The 23,273-nt window shown below is 38.5% G+C and overlaps 2 protein-coding genes across 2 annotated transcripts; both read left to right on the top strand.

The window, feature by feature from the left end:
* Positions 1-9,327: 9,327 nt before the first annotated feature.
* Positions 9,328-11,709, top strand: LOC138057984 (adenosine receptor A2a-like). Its single transcript, XM_068903885.1, has one exon. The coding sequence runs from the start codon at positions 9,358-9,360 to the stop codon at positions 10,315-10,317; it is 960 nt and encodes a 319-aa protein (XP_068759986.1). The 5' UTR covers positions 9,328-9,357; the 3' UTR covers positions 10,318-11,709.
* A 7,085-nt stretch (positions 11,710-18,794) lies between these two features.
* Positions 18,795-22,901, top strand: LOC138057228 (adenosine receptor A2a-like). The gene is made up of 2 exons (XM_068903282.1): positions 18,795-18,974; positions 19,792-22,901. Exon 2 carries the CDS (start codon positions 20,130-20,132, stop codon positions 21,123-21,125), a length of 996 nt encoding a protein of 331 aa, XP_068759383.1. The 5' UTR covers positions 18,795-18,974; positions 19,792-20,129; the 3' UTR covers positions 21,126-22,901.
* Positions 22,902-23,273: the final 372 nt, after the last annotated feature.

Below are 23,273 nucleotides of genomic sequence, written 5' to 3'. Positions count from 1 at the left end.
CATCACGTCGATAGGGAGCTTGAGCATTCCACGTTTTGAGACACGAACGGGAAACGTAAGTGAGATTATTTTCTATTTAACTTGTCTTGACAACTACCGTATTTATGTTGCTAAATATTTTTTCACCGCGAAAGATAGAAGTGATTCTCGCACTTAACTGCATGGACAATTCCGGGTTCAAGAAACGTTCTGACCACTCGTTGAATTAGCTCTTGGTAGTCCCTGGTTCAACTTCTCAGCTGCACTTGTAAATAGCCAAATGGCTTGCCTCCGGCCAGTTGGGATTCTTAACAGTTGTTGTTAAATGTTCTGTTCTGTCGTGATTGTGTTTTATTGGCTCTGAAAAGCCCCTATGGTGAGTGGTCAATTAAGTAAGTATGTATGTCATTTAAGCAATTCCTTCACTTTGTGGACACCCGAGAAATTCAGGCGGCCTCAAATTCTACTTCTTTCATTCATCAGTTCTTTCACGGGAACACATGAGCCCAACAAAGCGACCTGCTCCCAACCGTGTGGCTTTAGAGATCAGTTAAGTTCGAGGATCACTGCTATCTTACATATTTAAACCGCATTTCAAATATACATTTCTTTTCTTGACGATTAGTTTTAAAAAATGAATCTTAGAGACACTACTTTACAGACACTCGAAATTCATCACTTCCGGTATTCGTCCTTCTCCGAACTAAAGCTCCCTAATATCCTACGAGACATCAGACATCACATGATTGTAGTGTGAGGCTAGATAGGGTATGCATTGTGTGGTTAATTTGCTATCGATTCCGGTCAGCACAAAAAAGCATACGACAATACTTCAACCGGCAGTGTGGTTCCATGGGACCCGTGTCTGGGGTTAATTTGTTTTTGAAAGGACTGTCACAATATCAGGAGTCGCTCGGGCGGTGATATCCAAGTGAAATGTTTAAAGAATGAACCAGCCAGGGTTACGTTGTACGAAAAGAGAAGAAAGATACGCTGAATGTAAACGTTAATCTCTTACAAGAGTTACTCTGGCAGGCCCTAAACGAGCGAATGAGGTAAGAGAGCGAATCTCCCATATTTGGTCCTTCTATTATTAGTGCCTTGTCATACTGCTTGGGTCATTTTAAAGACGACACCTTATTGGTCAGTTGGTCATGTGAAAGTCGACAGCGAGGTCATGGTAAGGAGAGGTAAAAAACCATCGCAGCATGGGCGCGATCTAAAAATAGATTTCACCTCACATTCTTTTGATAAAAGTTAGGCTTAAACGGGGAGTCTTAAGCTGGAGAGTGAAAACATGTCTTAAGGTCAGTATTGATTTGTATCCAAAAGCATCTACATTTTCTGGGCGCGTTTTCTGTTTTCTCATTTAACAAGACTATTAATAACAAATGAAGTTCAAATAGGTCTGCAATGCACACGGACATTCAGTACCTAAAGCCTGATTTCCACTAGCGACGCAAGCACAAGTGCAAACACAAGCGCAAGAATAACAGCGCTTATTTCACCGTAAAAGCGGGGTTGACGCTAGCATAAACACATGCAAAAGGATAAAAAAATTGACGAAACACAGCAAATTGTTTTATGTGGCAAATAAAAGCACTCCTATCAGATTCCCTTCGTCTGAGCATTTCAACGAAATGGCGGAGGCCGTTGTTGATTTTCACATTAGCATAAGTTACTTATGCTTGCGTCGCTAGTGAAAATCGTGCTTCACGTTTGAGGTAAATTAATCGAGCGAGCCATAGGTCACACAATCGAGCCCTGTCTCTACGAAAAAAAAATTGTCAGATGACAAAGAAAGATAGTGTTATTCATTTTCTAAGAATTGGAGCTGGAAGGATTAAGGTTAGAATAAATTGGTTCTGTCTTGTCATATAGAAGATTGAATGCATCAAACAGTCGCTATGGTGGTCGATTCATAAGTGGCCTTTGACGCTTGGTTTCGGCCGGATAATAAAATGGAAATGAGCTTGAATCCACAGAATAATCCACAGGAAATCTGGTCCTTGTTTGCAATGTAGAGGCATAAATCGTAATTAAATGGACTTGTTATGAATCCCCAAGAACTTCAAAAGAAATAACAATACTGCCGCTCTTCATGTTAACTTGAGCGTGACCATGCACAATCTTTTGTCCTCGCTTCAAACCTGAGTTTTGAGTAAATTAATGGAAACTTTCGATTGGCTGCCATTTAGAAAAAGGGTGTGGTTTGTGCGTGGTTAGGACCAAAACAGCGACAAAAAACATGAAACAAAGAAACATGTCGAGTTTCGTAACTATCTCCATATATTAACTATGCTTTAAAGAACCAAACAATAAGTGCATTTTGACACCAACTTACCAGGCGGGTGTCATAGACACCTCTTTAAGTGGCAGCTTCACATAATAAATGTGGGTAAGCTGGGTTGGAAACAGCACAGCCGTTCTCCCACCGCAGGCGGTCAACGATCTCACCTGGAATGTTTTTATATTTGTATACCCGGTATACTAGTATTTGTATGGGTAATCACATGATTTCGAGGAAAACGCGAGTAAATTTTTTCAACGACAAAAAAAAAACGGGCGACTGCAATTTACAGTCTTCAAAATTTTTTTTTTTTTCCGAATTGCACCCGAAAAATAATGTAATGACGTATTAATAATATACTTGAAAAAAAAATCGATATGGTTAAGCAGAAGCAACGCACGCGTACCACGCAATCACGCGAAAGTTGTGCCATAAATTACGCCATCCAAGGCTTGCATTTGATTGCCCATCTCTGACCGTTTACTCATTGACCAGTTTTTCTGTGGATTATTCTGTGGATTCAAGCTGATTTCCATTTTATTATCGTCCGAGACCAATTCTTTGTTTATGACTTCATTTTGCACGGAGTTACCTCTTTTCTGCACTATTTTAACTAAAAACTGCATTTCTCTTAGCCAATCAGAATGGAGTGTTTTTTTCATGATATTATTAACTTTGAAAAAATTTAAGTCTCGAGTGCTTATTTCATCGCAAATTGCACTCGAAGTTATGCAAACCCCGGCTGAGGTGGCGTAATCAATGGATTCGTTATGCGCTACTCTTTTCTAAGACATAACGGCTGTAGAGTGATTAATGCAGTGAAATACACACATTTAAAATACTTTTTTAATTTCAATTTATAGATTTCGTCAGGTATACTCTTGTTTTAATAAGAACGTTTAACTTTTTTCGCGATTTGTTAAAGTTAAGCTTAAATATAAATTGAGCTGTAATAATAATAATGATAATAATAATAATAATAATAATAATAATAATAATAATAATAATAATAAGTGTTGCCGTTTAGCTGAGCAGATTTCTGTCCTAAAAGTAACTTTAGCATGTCACGTGATAATATATCATCCGATATAGCAGTTAAGGTTTCACATCTTATTGCTGCTAACGATGCTGGTCCCAAAGTTATTTTGCGTTATAGAAAATGGATGAATAGTTAGACCATCCCCTAACTTATTTTCATAAAATAGATCCATGTCCAGGACTGTAATGTTATAGCAGTCCACAGGTAGTTCTTTACGAACAAGTGGATGGAGTCGCCATGGGTTCTCCTCTTGGACCGCTGATGGCGAATGCCTTCATGTGTAACATCGAAGAACAACTAGCAAACCAAAACAAGATGCCCACTTTCTATAAACGCGACGTTGACGTTACCCTCAGCGTAATGCCCGATGTTCAAGTTGCCTCCACATTTCTCTCAACATTGAATAAAATCCACCCTTCCATTAGTTTTACAACTTCTACAACGTTTTAACACTTTTAAAACTAAGGTTAAGACTTTTTTGTTTCGCACGGCTTTTTGTTATATTTACCTAATTTAATTGCTCATTATCTTATTTTTAATACGGTGGAATTAGTTTTTATGATGTATTTTAGCTTTTATATGATGTATACAGTTTTTCTTATAGCATTTTGTTTATAGTTTTCAGGTATCTTAGGTGTAACGCGCATTTGATCATATTCGAATGTTAATTTGCGCGCTATAAACAATAATAATAATATTATTATATTATTACAATGGAACTTGAGAAAAACGGGAAACTTCCTTTCCTAGGAATAGAAATTATCAGAAATATTAACCGGTGAGACAGAAAGGTTTACAGAAAACCAACCGATACTGGGCTGCTTCTGCACTACCATAGCCACGTCGATATGAAGTATAAACATTCTCTGTTAAGGACGGTGCCTACTAATTAAAGATATTTTTGCCCTGGTTTGTGATTATGCAGGAAATGTAGATCTTAACAAGTGTTAGTGAAATCCAAATAGAAAATTGGGGGTAACCACGCATTTTTCAAAGATAATTGATGAATAATATTTGTAAAAAAGCTTTATACTACAAAGCAATGTATGGCGTTCCTTCTCAAATTGAAGCTTCAAAATCTCTCAAAAATGCATGGTTACCCCCAATTTTCTTTTTGGATACCAAGAGTACTTACTAAGATGTACTTTCTCCGGATAGTTTTAAACCTCGCAAAAATATCTGTGTATTAGTAAGCATCACCGATAGGAAATCCGAGTATCTCGAGATGCGCAGAACGTATGCGCAATAACAATAATAGGCACCGTCCTTAAAAACAATGCTGAACCGTGGTTTTAAACTTTCTTCAAACTGGCAACTTTTTCATCAAGAATGCGAACCGACACTTATATCAACGTGTCGAGGAGCATAAACGATCGGTATTCGGCAATCATGTGAGAGAACAAAATGGAATCGAGCCATGTGAAATCGCCAAGAACTTTAGGGTCCTGAGGAAGTGCTCGAACAAGTTCGGTTGTTTGATTTTTGAAATGTTTTTTACTCGGGACCTTAAGCCAAAATTAGACTTGCTTAACACTTCCAATAGTTTTCATTCTTTTCACCTCTTATTTACACTTTATTTTCGCATTCTGTTACTTTTGTTTTTATTGTTCGTATTTAAATACTTAGCTTTTACCTTCATTCCATTGTTTCAGAAATTGTGTATATGCGGAAATTTTATTCACGAACTAACTTGAAAATGACCGTGGAGCGGTCAAAACGTCGTTTTTTATCGCTCGTTTTTATAACTAAATATTTAGTTAAGCCGAAAATGCGGCTTTCACCAATGATTGCTCGATCTCCTGGTAACTCCGCAATACTCCAATACACTTAAAAATGAAATATTCCAATTTTCAAATTATTGAATTAGTGAAATACGTATCTGTAATCACAAATACTCGATCAGGCTTTGAAATAAAGTGGTGTTGGTATTAGAATATCTTTTGTATCTGTCTAGAACTAAAGTGTAATGTAGTAGTTGTAATGCCTGTATTCCATTAAAATAAATCAAAAAAGATAAGTCTGCTTCGCTTTACGAAAATGTGGCGGCAGTTGTGGTCGACGAGTCTCACACAGTGGAGATGCGGTCAGGGAAAAGGCATTATTCTATTAGTCCTATTACGATTCCCGTTGTTTTAAGTTTCTGTGCTAAATATTTGCCTGACGAATGAAACATATATTCCGCGGAGATGGACTTCGACGAATTACCGGTACAGAATATTAAGCTACGCTTTACAGCATCTGCAGTAGTTGGTAGGATTTTCTGGCGAAGGTTTCCTTCCTTTACAATTTTTGGGAGTACCTACCAACAATTTGAAATACACATCGCGTGGCTTACTGTTTACATCAATGTTTTCTTCGGGTGTGCGCTGATTGGCTAATTTTTGACAATTCGCTCAGCGTGACATCAGGAGGCGGCATTCAAATTTCAGAGGGATGCGGGCAGGCTCTCTTTCTGTCCCGTCGCAGAGAGAGGCCTGCTCGCAGGCTACTAAATTCCCGTAGATAAGCTTAAAAAAATATTGTTGGGTTCCCAAATTAACTTCATTTTACACCAGAATGACTAAACAGCAAGAATTCTTGTCATCGTTATGAAAACTGATAAAACTGAGATGGCCAAAGAAAAAGAGTATTAGATACTCTGCGTTTCTGAGGAAACGAAACAAAACAAAACTAAGTAATGTTTCGGTTCCTGACTGAGAAGCTCTGGGGAAGATCAGCAACATGCCGCGTTCGAGCTCGATCCCCAGGCCTGCTTCTTCCATTGTAGGAGTTACCAGGAGTACCTATTAGATTCCTGGGCTTTTTTCTTTGTGATTTTCGAATTGCCCCAAGCAGCAATACTCCTGGGAAAATCCAGTTTCTGCACCTTCAATACCACCCAACTCAGTGCCCTCTGTTTTTGTGTAACAGATACCAAAGGCAACCCAGTTTACGCTCACGGAGCGTCTAATTCCTTGACTAATGTAGCATAAAATAGGCAACAAGCTTTCTTTCAATAATTCTTGACTGTCAAGAATTAATCACAGTTCCAATTATATTTTCTACCTGAAAATTGTGCACAGTTGAGTGCAAATGAATATAAATTGACAGACAACTGAATGAACACAGATGCATTCAAGGTGTTCGATTCCTTCAATGAGTTTGTTAAACACATATCCAACGAGACAAATTTAGTACAGAATTTGCTTTGGTTTCAGTGTTAAACATAACACCACAGTTACGTTAGGAAATATTTGCGTCCAACCAATGTAAACGCAGTTCATAATCCTGGGTTCCTGTGGTTTCAAGGGTGATCTGTTTTGAGATTTTTTCGTTGACCCTCTGCATTTTCTGGACCATTTTGAATGACGTCTTACGTCAGATGCGTAATGACTATCGCGCACCTTGTGGTATTCGCAGTACAGTCCAACTGTGACGAAGTTTCTAGAAGTTAATGGAAGATCCAGAATAGCGTTTATATTAAGTCAGATTAGAAACTTCTGTTATCTCTCATCATGACTTTCCAGAATGTTCTTCCATTAGTGAGCTTTAGCAACGACAACGGCGACGGCAACGAGAACGTCACAAATCTGCATATTTAGTAGGCAAAAGCAATAGCTTTGCACGTTCTGCAAGTGCGTTTTTCATTTTTGTCCATTTCTTTGCCGTCGTCAGCAAAACAACAACATGAAATACAAAATTCGAGGTTTTATGTAGGACAGCGGCACTCGAGGATGAATTTTCATTTTCTCCGTTAAATTAAGCTTGACTCATATCAATTTCATTCTTCAGGGACTGCCACACCATTGTGGCAGCTTGGAATAGTCTCTCAGTGATTACAATGATGTGATGATGCTTTCGTTGATGTTCCCGTCGTCGTTGCTAAAGCTCCTTATTGTTAAAAATATAACATATTGTAATCAGATCGTATATAAGACCGAGAGGGTGTCTGTTTAAGTTAGTTACAGCTGCAATTCTTTGACAGTCAAATCAAGTATTTTGGTTTACCTCGCCTCATCCTTCTTATAAAAAAGCACCTATGGTAGAAGGACGATAAACTGTTCAATGTTACAGTGGAGCTCAGGCGCGCGAAGCACCATGGGTAAGATGTTTTGGGAAATCTATCCATGCAAGAAATTTTGGTTATGACGTCACGTACGTCTGCCCGTCCGCCCGTAGAGACTGTTGGGGTGGAAGTTGGGAGGCAGGAGAGCCTCTGGGGACGGTAGTGTTCGGGCAATTTTCCTTGACGAGAAATCGCGTAGCAGCGTTGCATTTGGCAACCCGCGTTTTCCTGGCAAGAAATCATATTAGTGACGAGCAACGGGACAAAGAGCAGGAAAACTGAAGAAAAGCGAAAGAGCATGAGAGAAGAGGCGACGAAATTTGAGAAACTTAAGCGAAGAAAGACTCGAGAGAAGCCGAGGAAGGAGAAGAAGAGAAAATTTCAATGAAGAACACCACAAAGCTGAGAGAAATGGAGCGATAGACAAAACACATATTTACAACGGAAGGATTACGTTTTTGCAAACGTTGGCCGTGAAGCACTATATTTCAACAGACTTAACTGATTAGAGTGTAATGTGAAGTGCTTGTTTTCTACCCCATATGAACCATGTGAGCGTTAGCCCTACTAATAGAAATGGGCCCACACAAGGACAGAGAAAAACTCTGACCAGGGTGGGAATTCAACCCACGACCTGATTAGAGTGTCTAATCAGTAAAGTCTTTTGAAATATAATGCTTCACGGCCAACGTTTGCAAAAACGTAATCCTTCCTTGTACTTTTACATGTACATTACCGTGACTTTAACATGGTCAATTCCCACGGCCTGCTTCCGACTGACCTTGTAGCTCAGTCGGTAGAGCAGCGGTCATCTAACCCGAAGATCGTGGGTTCAATTCCCACCCTGGTCAGAGTTTTTCTCTGTCCTTGTGTGGGCCCATTTTCATTAGTAGAGCTAACGCTCACATGGTTCATATGGGGTAGAAAACAAGCACTTCATATTAAACTCTAATCAGTTAAGTCTGTTGACATATTTACAACGGTTAGCTTTCAGGTAATGTTTTCCTTGCCTCGCTCCCACGCATATTTTGTAAAACTCGCTAAAAAGGGTTTGCAATTCCGTGTTGACAGAGATTCTGGCATATTTCAACAATCGCATTTATAGTTTTTTGTGTGAAATGGATGTCCAATCGTGAGCTGCTTTGTTTGACTGTGAAATTGCAGTCGGGTAACTTCTTAAGCGATTTACTACTCTGTAGCTTCACTTTTTAATTAGGAAGATTTTTGCTGTTGTTCTAAACTGAAGAGAGAGAGTGTAAAGATTATAAGTCAAACGGAAAATGCTGTGAAAGAGATTACTGTGCATGCAATTTAAGTTTTAGTTTTTGATTAAAATTGCTGGGTATTGTTTGCAAGGCTTGTTTGTTTACTGCCATCAGCTCAGAGGTGTTTGAACACTGCAAACTGTATACACTAATGACAATTAATTTTGCACTTTATGCAGAGGCATAATTATTTCCATATACACTATATTGCTTTCTGGGGTTAGAAACGGGAGCTCAGCTTTTAGGCTTGGCTAAATCTATAAATTATTTTCGTGCGTGATGGTCTCCGAGAAAGAAATCAGTCAAAATGTAAACATAAAATTACGTGCCTCATGGTAAAACAGATGCTACATCCGGAATTACCTGAAAATCCCCGTTAAGGATGATTTCATTTGCACCTTCCTGTTAAATAGCGCAATATGGGACATCTGCTCTAGAAAAAGAACTAAATTGTCCGCAGAAAAAAGCTCAGCTAATCAAGAAGAAGATAAGGGAAGGTTTGACAGAGCCTCTCACAGAACCTGGCAAAATGCTTGCAATGAGCTTACTATCTTATGCCATTTTCAGTTTTTGACGTGTCCTTAAAAGAGTTGATAATATGCAAATTGTCTTCAACATTACACGTCAATTTCCAGTCACAGTTATTTTAATATTGACAATCATGCCGGCAAGAGTTAAGAATTCTTATTTCGTTTAAGACAACATGGCGGCTGTTCGAGGTATCGTTGACTATTGAAACATGACAAGTGAAGAAGCTTTGGTACAAGTTTGGCTCAATCTCGACAACGCTGAGACCATCCTCACTACTGTTGCTGTTCTGGCGACGATCATGTTTGCAATGACAGCGTTTGGAAACTTTCTAGTCGTTTTATCGGTTTGGATGGACCCTCTTCGGAAACTTCGATCTTCGCCTTCAAACTTTATCATCTTCTCCTTGGCTGTTGCAGATCTTTTGATTGGTCTTGTTGCCTCTCCACTCCATGCCTTTTTGGCTTGGGCCTTATTACACAAGTACACCAACCCACCATTTCCGTTTTTAATTTTTTTTACAACGCTAATAAACGTAAGTGTAGGTCATATACTTCTTCTCAGCATTGACAGATTCTTTGCTGTGGTGACTCCTCTCCAGTATCGAGGCAAAGTGACTAGTAAACGAGTCTGCATCGTTTCTGTCACGTGTTGGATTTATTTCTTATTGTTTGGGTTTGTGTTCTCGTTGTTGCCAAAGCATTATGCGCTAATGAAAACTCTTTATAATGTACAAATCTTCTGTATTCTCATCTGCATCGTGGTCATCAACGTTCTCACTTTGTACCGCTTTCACAAGTATTCACACATCACCGAAGCACTGGATGAGCAGCATGCAGGGTTACCTCGCCAAATGATACTCCAGAGAGAAAGGACCGTGGCCAAAGCTATTGCAATTGTCATCTCTGCATCTTTATTGTGTTTCATTCCTTGGTTCATCGTACAGATGATAGTGTACATTTGCCTAACATGCAATTTCTCGTTGTTGATGCTTGCACATTTTATCGCTGTCGCTGTCATGTACGTGAATTCTGCAATCAATCCATTTTTGTACGCTTGGAGACTTCCTAAATATAAAGAGACATTCAAGCACATCTTAAAAAAGCGAACATGTTTCCGAAGGTATGAAACAAGGGAGGCCGTGGATCATGTTGAAGATACAAGGCTTTGATGGGAGTATATCTTCAAGAGCTCGAAGAGTCAAACATTATACTGATTAACCACACTACGTTTCCTCGTCGGATTCCAGTCTTTCTCTCTTTCTCTTGGTCGGCTCCATCTCATCCAAAGGAAAAGTGAGAGATGGCTTTTATTTGTGATCTCTAAAACGAGTTAAAACGTGCAACCGTGATCATGGTCGATCGCTAACATTGCGCAGTACGCCAATTCCACAATCAACGCATGTTTGTATGCATGCATGGCGTTTCCCTAAAAGAAGATTTAAACACCAAAGAGAAGCCCGAGTTTAGAACAGACAAGCATTGAATAAGTTTAAGACTTTGAAATTCATTTTTAGCGACACCTATATGTATTCCACATGTTGAGAAAATGCAGTATTCTCTACAAAAGATAATATTTTATTTGGTGCAGTTAAAATGATGTCCCCTTTTCTATTGTTTGGAGAAACGAGTTTTTACTTGAAAATCCTTAAACTTTGTTTTAGATAGAAAGAAACAAATCTGCTCAGGAAAAGTCCTTTCTAGTTAAGATAGAGTATTTTCTTTTCGTCTTAATTTGCCACACAAAAGAAATATGAAAACTTGAAAAAAACATGGGTTTTAGTGTTTGAAAAAGAAACTTCCGACATAAATGTCGATACAAAGTAAAGAAAGACTTCTAGTAAAAGCAATGATCTCTCTCCAGTTTTTATTCTTTACGGATAGTATTTGCACAGCTTTTGATTGATCCATACGAAGCTCAGAGAGAACTTCGGGGTGTGTCTATGGAAATTCAAAGGTGTGAAAACATTGAAATTGGTTAACGAAAACGATCATTTTGACTAAAACTAGAAAAACGCGCTGATTGAGATTAAATCCAGTGGCAGTGGCAGGCAGTGTGGTTTAACCACACTAAGCCTTACCCTAGCATCTAAACGTTCCGGGTTCAAGACCCGTTCTGACCACTCGTTGAATTAGATCCTGGTAGTCCCTGGTTCAACGTCTCGGCCACATTTGTAAATGGCCAATTGGTTTCCTTCCATCCAGTTGGGATTCCTAACAGTTATTGTTCTGTTCTGTTTTAATGTTTACATTCATTGGCCCTGAAAAGCCCCTATAGGAGTGGTCAATTGAGAATATATTGTATTATATCTGTTACAGTTAAATTCAGTTAAGTCAGGTTAATTTTAATTTGAATCTAGGTCATTTTATTTTAACTATACTAGGTTTAAATTGATAGTAGGAAACAGCAACAAAAACCCAGCACTTATTAGCAAGTACGTGTAATATATGATGAACTTAGTGTAGCTTAAAATTTTCATGAGTATTTTATAAAACCCCAATGGTTTTTAAGTCTGGGCACTGATTTTAAATAGTGAGCATTAAGGTTGGGGTTAGGTTTACTGTGCATGATAACCGATTCTACTTTTCTTTCTCAGAGCCTTTTAGAAGGACATTGCTTATTGATGAATCTCCTTAAGAGGGCATGGGGCAACAATATTAAATTATCTTATAAGGAATAAAAGAATTGAAACAAACATGATGTTAGTTATTTGCTCTATCTTTTGCTTACTTTGAATTCGCAATAATCAAAAGCAACAAAAAACAAAACTTTGAAAAGCCAGGAAAAAGGTTTTCATAATCTATTGATCAGAAGCCATTTTGTAGGCTCAGATAATTACATCCCCAAGAAAAGGGAAAACCCTTTTTCTCTTGAATTATCAAATAAAATATCTGTTTTTTTTTTTAATTTGCAGAGTCTTTTTGTAGTGATAAATCCAAGTTTTGTGATTATTTTGGCACAATCCCCTTCAAGTTCTAGAATTTGAGCAAGTAGCACATTTACGACTTGCACAAATCCCAAAATACACCTCTTTTATCCCCCAAAAATCTGCATAGGCATTGTTTTCGACTTTTCTTGAGACATCTTCATGTCCCAGGAGAAATTGCAAACAATGGTTATGCAAAACTTTTGGGGGGTAATAGAGGTGTATTATGGGATTGTGCAAGTAGTGAACATGGATGAAGGGGCGTTTCCTTTTCCATTTTATTAATTTTCAGCATCACATAATCCTGAAGTTCGAACTTCTTCTTTTCCTTCTTCCCTTTCTGGCGTATATGATAACTGCAAAAGGCAGACTGCTGGCTGCCTACAAATAGCGCTGATAAGCAGTATTTAACTCTCAGGACCCATTTTTGAGCGGTTAGCTTTCAATAACTGTGATTTATGGTTAGTCTGCACTCCGCGGTCTACAGTTCGCAAGTGTAAGACACCGCTCTCCTTCAATGTCTGGCTCATCCACTTTTTCAACTTATTGACCATTCTCCTGCTCAGTATTTGATGTAGCTGTGACTTGTCCACTCATTTGTGGCTTTTTGATTTATTTTCTCCGACTGAGAGATTCCGAAAACAACTTCATACGGCATTTTGGCAATTGTTCTGTGAATGGTTATGTCATTTACGCATGTGCGAAATGGTGGTTGTCGTGGATTCTTGGAAATAACTTAAACTCATTGGTAGGAAAAAACATCCCCACAGCGGCGCTCGTAACAATGGAGCTGTTCGAGAAGCCGCTGTGTGGGTGGGGTAAGGGTTGTACATGAAATGACTTTACCTCATCGGGTGGAGTTAATTTGACCTCGGACCCAAGCTCCGTGACCATTCACAAGATCATCAGCCGTTAAATTCATCAGCTAACGTGGAATCGGAAGCAGAAAATGCTGATTTCCAGCCAAGTGCGTGGGGATTTTTGACGACGAAGCGTTCACAGAGATTCGCAAATGATGGGGCGTTAACTTTGCGTGAAATCGCGGCTGGGATGGATTTTCGAGGAGCAAACCGCCTCTGAGCTGACTACGGTCGAAATCTTAGTGTGCTGCCTTGACTTCGTCTTAGAGCAGTGAAAACACGGAATTCCCGAAACGGTAAAATAAGCACCAAAATGCACAAGAATACACCAGAGGTGAGTCAGTTTTATTCATCTTATTGAATGAACGTTAAATTGAGCGTTTTTTAGGCTTCATAATCGACGATATTTTATTTCCCATACAGTCTTATAACGCGTTTAAATTCTCAACGGCTGCCTGTAACGCAACACCGCTTGCACTCAAAGGTCATCTTTCCACTAGTAATTAATTATTACACACTCTCTAGTGACGCGAACTTGGGCTGCCTATGCTATGACGTGATGTGCAAACCACTGACCTCTATGTGCTAATTGTCATGCATCACGTCGATATAGGGAGCTTGAGCATGCCACGTTTTTGAGACACGAACGGGAAACGTAAGTGAGATTATTTCTTATTTAACTTGTCTTGACAACTACCGTATTTATGTTGCTAAGTATTTTTTCACTGCGAAAGATAGAACTGATTCTCGCACTTAACTGGACAATCCCGGATTCAAGAAACATTTTGACAACTCGTTGAATTTATTCTTGGTAGTCCCTGGTTCAACATCTCAGCTGCACTTGTAAATAGCCAAACGGCTTGCCTCCGGCCAGTTGGGATTCTTAACAGTTGTTGTTAAATGTTCTGTTCTGTCGTGATTGTGTCTTATTGGCTCTGAAAAGCCCCTATGGGGAGTGGTCAATAAAGTAAGTATGTATGTATCTAATTTAAGCAATTCCTTCACTTTGCGGACACCTGAGAAATTCAGGCGGCCTCAAATTCAACTTCTTTCATTCGTGAGTTCTTTCACGGTAACACATGAGCCCAAAAAAGCGACCTGCTCCCAACCGTGTGGCTTTAGAGATCAGTTAACTTCGAGGATCACTGCTATCTTACATATATAAAATGCACTTCAAATATACATTTCTTTTCTTGACGATTAGTTTAAAAAAATGAATCTTAGAGACACCACTTCACAGGCATGCGAAATTCATCACTTCCGGTATTCGTCCTTCTCCTAACTAAAGCTCTCTAATATCCTGTGAGACATCAGACATCACATGATTGTAATGTGAGGCTCGATAGGGTATGCATTGAATATGGCGTGTGGTTTGCTGTCGATTCCGGTCATCACAAAAAAAGCATACGACAACACTTTAACCTGGCAGTGTGGCATCATGGGGCCCGTGTCTGGGGGTAATTTGTTTTTGAAAGGACAATATCAGGAGTCGCTCGGGCGGTGATATATCCAAGTGAAATGTTTAAAAAAATGAACCAGACAGGGTTACGTTGTACGAAAAGAGTCGAAAGATACGCTGAATGTAAACGTAAATCTCTTACAAAATTTACTCTGGCAGGCCCTAAACGAGAGAATGAGGTAAGAGAGCGAATCCCTATATTTGGTCCTTCTATTATTAGTGCCTTGTCATACTGCGTGGGTTATTTTAAAGACGAGACCTTATTGGTCAGTTGGTGATGTGAAAGTCGACGGCGCGGTCATGGTAACGAGAGATAAAAAACCATCGCAGCAAGGGCGCGATCCAAAAATTGATTTCCCATAATTATCATGGGGAGTAGGGATTCGCTGTCCTACCTCATATTCTTTTGCTAAAAGTTAGGCTTAAACGGGGAGTCTTAAGCTGGAGAGTGAAAACATGTCTTAAGGTCAGTATTGTTTGTATCTAAAAGCATCTTCATTTTCTGGGCGCGTTTTCTGTTATGTCATTTAACAAGAGTATTAATAACAAATGAAGTTCAAATAGGTCAGCAATGCACACGGACATTCAGTACCTAAAGCCTGATTTTCACTAACGAAGCAAGCACAAGCGCAAACATAAGAGCGCTTATTTTACCGTAAAAGCGGGGTTGAAGCAACCATAAACACATGCGCAAGGATAAAAAAATTGTCTTTTTCCTTGTGCTTACCCTTATGCTTGCGTTCGCTTCTAACGTTGTGTGAAAACGAAACACAGCAAATTGTTTTATCTGGCAAATAAAAGCACTCCTTTCACATTCCCTTCGTCTGAGCATTTCAACGAAATGGCGGAGGCCGTTGTTGATTTTCACATTTATGTCGACGTTCGTTTTCACTTAGCATAAGTTACTTATCCTTGCGTCGCTAGAGAAAATCATGCTTCACGTTTGAGCTAAATTAAGCAATCGAGCCGTAGGTCACGCAATCGAGCCCTGTCTCTACGAAAAAAAATTGTCAGATGAAAAAGAAAGATAATGTCATTCATTTACTAAGAATTGGAGCTGGAAGGATTTAGGTTAGATTTTGGCATATAGAAGATTGAATGCATCAAACAGTCGCTATGGTGGTCGATTTATAAGTGGCCTTTGACGCTTGGTCTCGGCCGGATAATAAAATAGAAATGGGCTTGAATCCACAGAATAATCCACAGAAAATCTGGTCCTTGTTTGCAATGTAGAGGCATAAATCGTAATTAAATGGACTTGTTATGAATCCCCGAGAACTTCAAAAGAAAGAAAAATACTGCCGCTCTTCATGTTAACCTGAGCGTGACTATGCACAATATTTTGTCCTCGCTTCAAGCCTGAGTTTTGAGTAAATTAATCGAAACTTTCGATTGGCTGTCATTTAGAAAAAGGGTGTAGTTTGTGCTTGGTCAGGGCCAAAACAGCGACCAAAAACATGAAACAAAGAAACATGTCGAGTTTCGTAACTATATCCATATATTAACTATGCTTAAAAGAACCAAACAATAAAACAAGTATATTTTTTTAAAAAAGGTAAAGGTACACCTTATTTAACATCGGAAGTTCCTTTACTCTCTACAGAGTATTCTCCCAGAAAGCCAACGGTGCGCTCATTTTACCCCATTTTTTCCATCAATGCTCCGTTTTAAGGGTATTTAAAGCTACTTAGGCTACACTGAAAGGAAAGAAGTCGAAACAAGGATGAGAGATTCGGGGATCGAACTCGGGACCTTATGCATCAAGGCCGCGCACTAACCGACGGTGCCACCCTTGCTCCTTTGACATCAACGTACCAGGCGGGTGTCTTAGACACCCCTTTAAGTGGCAGCTTCACATAACAAATGTGGGTAAGCTGGGTTGGGAACAGCACAGCCGTTCTCCCACCGCAGGCCGTCAACGATTTCACCTGAAATGTTTTTATATTTGTATACCCGGTATACAAGAATTTGTATGGGTAATCACATGATTTCGAGGCAAACACGAGTAAATTTTTTCAAAGACAAACAAAAATCGGGCTAGTGCAATTTGCAGTCTTCAAAATTGTTTACTTATTCCAAATTGCATGTGATTACGTATAAATAATATACTTGAAAAAAATCGAGATGGTTAAGCAGAAGCAACGCACGCGTACCAAGCAATCACGCGAAAATTGTGCCATAAATTGCACCACCCAAGGCTCGCATTTGATTGCCCATCTCTCTGACCGTTTGCTCATTGACCAGTTTTTCTGTGGATTATTCTGCGAATTCAAGCCGATTTTCATTTTATTATCGTTCGAGACCAGTGCTTTGTTTGTGCCTTTTTTTTACTGAGTTACCTCTTTTCTGCACTATTTTAACTGAAGTAAATTAGGCATGGTCCCCAAGCTGGCCCCAAATTATTGCACAAAAAGTAAGGGGGTGGTCTAACTTCTGAAGGTTCAGTAATAACAACCTAAGACTTCCGCAGCCTAATAACGTCACAAAAGTCTTTATATTTATGTGGATGACGTATGCAAATGAAGTCACGTGACTTTTCACAGCCATACAACTCATGTTATGCTAATGTTTATTTCACTTCGCTACTATTAAATAAGTCAAAATGGTAAAAGAAAACGTTCTGTGCTTGGCCTTTGTTAAATATGTCTAGTTTTTTAAGTATACAGGATTTTGTACTAATGCCCAGTCCCCTATGAAAAGTGATCTCTTTCTTCGGACATATATTTGAAATTATATTGAACTGTCCAAGCACAGAAACGATGTACCCAGTAGTTTTAATATCGTAAAGGTAAATCCAGCCACCAGAAAATGATAAAGAGTGTTGCCGCTTAGCTGAGCAGATTTCTGTCCTAAAAGTAACTTTAGCATGTCACATGATAATATATCATCCGATATAGCAGTTAAGGTTTCACATCTTATTGCTGCTAACGATGTCCCAAAGTTATTTCGTGTTATAGAAAATGGATGAATAGTTAAGCCATCCCCTAACTTATTTTCATAAAATAGATCCATGCCCCGGACTGTAATGTTATAGCAGTCCACAGTTAGACAACTATACTCGGGGACGCTATTGACGTCCGAAAAATCCCATAACGTACTGTTGGAAATGTGGGAATGACAAAATTTGCGTTTCTAAAATTATATTTAGTTGGAGGTCTTTAAACTAAGTTGAGTATGTTGTCAGGTATCAAATTATTTTTGAACTTTATATATTAAAATGGTAGTATCCTGAAGCCTTTTATTATAAAGATAGTCATTTGGCTCGAGCCAATAAACTATTGTAAGATATACTCCAGTTAGAGTGTACAGCTCTGAGGCCTCTCTCATTGACACGTTATATTTTTCTCTTATCTGAGGCCTTACAAAAATGCAGCGATAAACTACAGTATGTTAGGTGAAGTAAAATATAGTCAAACCTGTGTAAAACGGCAATGTTTATAGCGGTCACCCTGTAAATTACAGTCACAAAACAACTTCCCGAAAATAGTGTCTTATAGTTACTGTAAAGTTGACCTGTCTACAGCGGTCACCTGTGTATAACGGACACGGTAACCCTTCAGACTTTCCGAACCCACAATTTCATTATTATAGGCCTGCATATAATGGTCACCAAATTGGATAACGATTAGATAATCAAGACAAGATTATTCGACTGCTCACTCAATACAAGTACTAATACGACATGTCATCGCCTGGGTCCAACACATGCTGGCGATAGTTGAACAAAGTGGGTTGTTTACTTAAAGTGGTACTATGATCAAAAAATCATTTCCTTTTTTTGTTCAGATTTTGAAAGCGTGTTCGCTTAACACCTAACTGGCAAAATTTTGAGCTTTGAGTTTTATCCAAAGGCTGTTCACTTTGAGTGTAATTATTTTTGGATTTCACGGTCCGCCATTACTAACGTCCAAAACTGACCGATTGGACCTCAGAGGGTTGGATCTAGAGAAAATGACGTCATTTACTCACTAGCTCAAAATTTCAGTGTATAAACGCATTTTATTATATATGCAAAACACGGGTTTAAAAGTCTGAAAGCCCGAAACTCCCGTGCTGCATATTAATTCAGCCGCGTACACACGCATTGCATTCTTAAACTAGTGAGTCTTTGACGTCATTTTCTCCTGGACCCAGCTCTCTCAAGATGTTAAAGTGAGTAATGGCGGACCAATAAATAAGAAAATTCCAGTTAAAATAAACAGGTGTCTTTTTAAATTCAGAACTTAAAACTTGGGTCAGTTAGTGTTTTGTTAACATAGTTTTGAAATCCAAAGAAAAAAAAGAATTGTTGTTTTGGTCGTAGTACCACTTTAATTAAAGGTTTTCCTTGGGATAAATAGTGTTGTTGCTAATGTCAAATTTAAAAGTTTGTCGGACCTATTATTTATGATCATGACCTGATATTTGCTTGGATTACATTCCAAAAGATTGTCATCATACTACTTAGATGTAAGTTCTCCATCACTATTGATGTTACTCATAACCTGTTCTGCATTTAGTGAACTACAATGCAATTGATGATCATCTTTCTGATACACATTCCAAAGCATTGGTCCAAATGAAGACCCTTGGGGACATCCCCTGTAAGTGCCTACCTTGGTACTTGTTTTGTTTCCCACTCTGGTTATTCAGTGTATCCATATGCATATTTAATAGAGGGGAATGGTTATGAAACCCGGCAAATTTATTTATTGTATGTTATTTTTTTCTTTTTGTTTTGGACTTGGCCGTGCACAAAACACAATAGTTTTTTACTCCCTACTGAAAAACTAACCAATAGAGAATGTGTTGGTTACGTAATTTCATGCATAGTGTATGAGCGCAAAACAAAAGATTGTACGCGATCGTGGACTTTCCAACCTAAATCTTCGCATCTTTGTTTGCTCCTTTGATGTTTGCCGAGCTTAAAAACCAGTCCCCTGTATTAACAATGGTGTTTTTTGCAATGAGAAAACCACATTGTTCATGCTAAAAAAACTTCCCTTAGTATTTGAGTTAATTGTCATATTGGACTACAGTTTTGCATTTCTTTTACCTTAAATTATACTACTCACAAAACTGACAAAAAACAGACAAACAAAAAAACAGATGAGCAAAATAAAAATGTTCTTAATGAACTGTCAGCCTGAGTATGTTCTTAAAATTTTGCTTAATCTCAGCTCGCTTGATCGTTCTTATAAAAAAGCAGATAATCGCAAGGATAATGTCATGATATTAAAAGTGGGTTAGATGAAAAATGGCAGAAGGATAACAAACTCTTTAATGTTATATTTTTGTGCGTGATGTTTTTCGAGAAAGAAGTCAGACAAAATGTAAAATAAAACTACGCACTGTACGGTAAAACAGATACTACATCCGGAATAAGCTGAAAATCTTATTTTGCACCTTCCTGTCAAATAGGGCAATATCTCTAAACGGACATCTGCTGCAGAAAAAAGAAATTTCCGCAGAAAAGAGCTTAGCTGATCAAGAAGAAGGAAAGGCAAGGTTTGACAGAGCCTCTCACAGAACCTAGCAAAATGCTTGTAATGAGCTTACTATCTTATGCCATTTTCAGTTTTCGACGTGTCCTTAAAAGATTTGGAAATATGCAAATTTTCTCCAATATTACGTCAATTTCAACGCACAGTTAAATTAATATTGGCAATCATTTTAACGTTAGTTCTGCTGAATCCCGAGAGAAGTCAAGAATTCTTATTTAGTTTAAGGCGCTAATTCAGAAGATCATCGTTATCAACATGGCGACTGTTCGAGGTATCGTTGACTATTGGAACATGACAAGTGAAGAAGCTTTGGTTCAAGTTTGGCTCAATGTCGATAACGCTGGGACAATCTTCACTACTGTTGCTGTTCTGGCTACGATCACGTTCCCAATAACAACGTTTGGAAATTTCCTAATTGTTTTATCAGTTTGGATGGACCCTCTTCGAAAACTTCGATCTTCGCCTTCGAACTTTATCATCTTCTCCATGGCTGTTGCAGATCTTTTGGTTGGGCTGGTTGCCTGTCCACTCGCTGCCTTTTGGGGTTTGGCCTTATTATACAAGTACACCAACGCACAATTTGGTTTTTTAAAGTTCTTTGCAACGTTAATAAACGTAAGTGTTGGTCATATACTTCTTCTCAGCATTGACAGATTCTTTGCTGTGGTGACTCCTCTCCAGTATCGAGCCAAGGTGACGAATAAACGAGTCTGCATCGTTTCTTTCACGTGTTGGATTTACAATTTAGTGTTTGGGTTTGTGTTCTCGTTGTTGCGAAAGCATTATGCGCTAATGGGAACTCTTTATAATGTACAAATCTTCTGTATTCTCATCTGCATCGTGGTCATCAACGTTCTCACTTTGTACCGCTTTCACAAGTATTCACACAGCACCGAAGTACTGGATGACCAGCATGCAGGGGTACCTCGTCAAATGATACTCCAGAGAGAAAGGACCGTGAGCAAAGCTATTGCAATTGTCATCTCTGCGTTTTTATTGTGTTTCATTCCTTGGTTCGTCGTACAGATCATATTGTACATTTGCTTTACATGCAATTTGTCGTTGCTGATGCTTGTGTATTCTATCGCTGCCGCTGTTATGTACGCGAATTCTGCAATCAATCCATTTTTGTACGCTTGGAGACTTCCTAAATATAAAGAGACATTCAAGCACATCTTAAAAAAGCGAACATGTTTCCGAAGGTATGAAACAAGGGAGGCCGTGGATCATGTTGAAGATACAAGGCTTTGATGGGAGTATATCTTCAAGAGCTCGAAGAGTCAAACATTATACTGATTAACCACACTACGTTTCCTCGTCGGATTCCGGTCTTTCTCTCTTTCTCTGGGTCGGCTCCATCTCATCCTTGGAGACTTCTTAAATATAAAGAAACAATCAAACACATCTTTAAAAAGTTAAGATGTTGCGGAAGGTATGAAATAAGGGAGGCCGCGGATTATGTTCAAGATACAAAGCTTTGATGGGAGTAAATCTTCAAGATCTCGGGGAGTCAAACATTAAAAAGGCTTTAGAAAATCTCCTGAACTGCAATATTGTTGTGTAGGATACTAATCAATCCCAGTACCATTCCTCGTCGAATTCCAGTCTTTCTCAAACTAGTTAAAAAGTGCAACCGCGATATGGTCGATCTCTAACATTGCACAGTACGCCCATTCGAAAATCTTCTTCTGTTTGTATGCATGGCGCTTCCTTAAAAAAGATTCAAGCATCGAAGACAAACTTGGGCTTGGAACAGACAAGCGGTGAATTAGTTTAAGACTAGTTCATTGTTAACACTTTAACGGGAAAACCCGCTACACCTATATGTATTTTACATGTAAAAAAAAAACCCCTCTACAAAAAATAATAATATTTTATTTGCAGCAGTTAAAATTATATTCTTCCCCTTTTCGTTTCTTGGGAGAAACAAGTTTTAAAATGATTAAAAGTGGTTTTAGATGGAAAGAAACAAATCTGCTCAAGCAAAGTCCTTTCTTGTTTAGGAAAGAGTAGCTGCTATTCGTCTTAATTTGCCGCACAAAAGAAATATGAAAAGATTTTTTTTTAAACATGGGTTCTAGTGTTTGAAAAAAGGACTTTCCGGCATAAATGTCGATAAAAAGTAAACAAACAGCTCAAGTAAAAGCAATTATCTCACTCCACTTTTTATTCTTTAGGGGGAGTATTTACACAGCTTTTAATTTATCCATACCAAGCTCAGCGAGAACTTCGGGATGTCAGTATGAAATTCCAAAATGTGGAAAAATTAAATTGGAACGACGATTTCGACTAAAACTGGAAGAACGCGCTGCTTGAGATCAAATCTAGTTGCAGTGGCAGCCAGTGTGGTCTAACTACACTAACCCTGATATCCCGCGAGCATCCCGAGTTCAAGACCCGTTCTGACACTAATTGAATTTGATGCTGGTAGTCCCTGCCTCAACTACTCTCCAACTTTAGCCAATAGCCCTTTTGACGGTTAGTTTTTCTCATTTGCATTACAATATAATCTAGCATGTATGTGAGGTGGTTTCGGGCTATTTTGTAGTTTTAACCCGAAATTGCCTAGCATCCACGTTAGATTACATTGTAATGCAAATAAGAAAAACTAACCGTAAAAAGGGCTATTGGTTTGCCCCGGCCAGATGGAATTCTGAAGGTTATTTTTCTGTTCTGTTTCAATGTTTACGTTCGTTGGCCCTGAAAAGCCCCTATGGGAGAGGTCAAGGACCCCGCAGCGGAAACAAGAAAAATGTTGTCGAACTTAAGATGGAATCCAATATGAAAGGGGCCAAGGACCTCCAAGAAGAAGGATCGACGAAAGAACACAATTATGCTTTCATCCTTAAGCAGTTATATTATACTCCTGTTTACCCCTACTTAAACTATGGTATCATGAGCTGGGGCAATGCATGCAAAACAAGACTCACAAGGGTTTTGACAAAACAAAATCAGAAAATGCTAAAATTTACTATACTCTACTTGGAATCTTGGAATCAAATAACATCAAACAAGCTGAGGATAGCACTCTTGCCCGCAAAATTCAAAATTATGAAAAAAGTTATTCCAGCTTTTTTCTCAAATGCTCTTACACCAGCATCTGAAATCCATTGTCATAACACCAAGCATGCATCAAGTCAAAACGTTTACAGTATATGTATAACAACTAGATATGGTCAATCAACATTTCAGTTCTCAGCATCAAAAATCTGGGAGTCAGTTTCTATCAGCCTAAAAAAATTGCCTTATAATTCTTTTAAAAAACAATACAAACAGCTTCTCTTACTTACACAAAATAATTAAAAAACTGAATTGTAATTTTTGATCAGTGCAATAATTTCTTATTACTTATTTTTCTGTAATTTAAGCCTCTCCATATATTCATATAATAATGACTAG

This window comes from Montipora capricornis, chromosome 7, assembly GCF_036669925.1.
Source record: "Montipora capricornis isolate CH-2021 chromosome 7, ASM3666992v2, whole genome shotgun sequence".
NCBI lineage: Eukaryota > Metazoa > Cnidaria > Anthozoa > Scleractinia > Acroporidae > Montipora > Montipora capricornis.
Note: the sequence above shows the minus strand (reverse complement) of the source record. Positions and strands in the feature narration are given on the sequence as shown.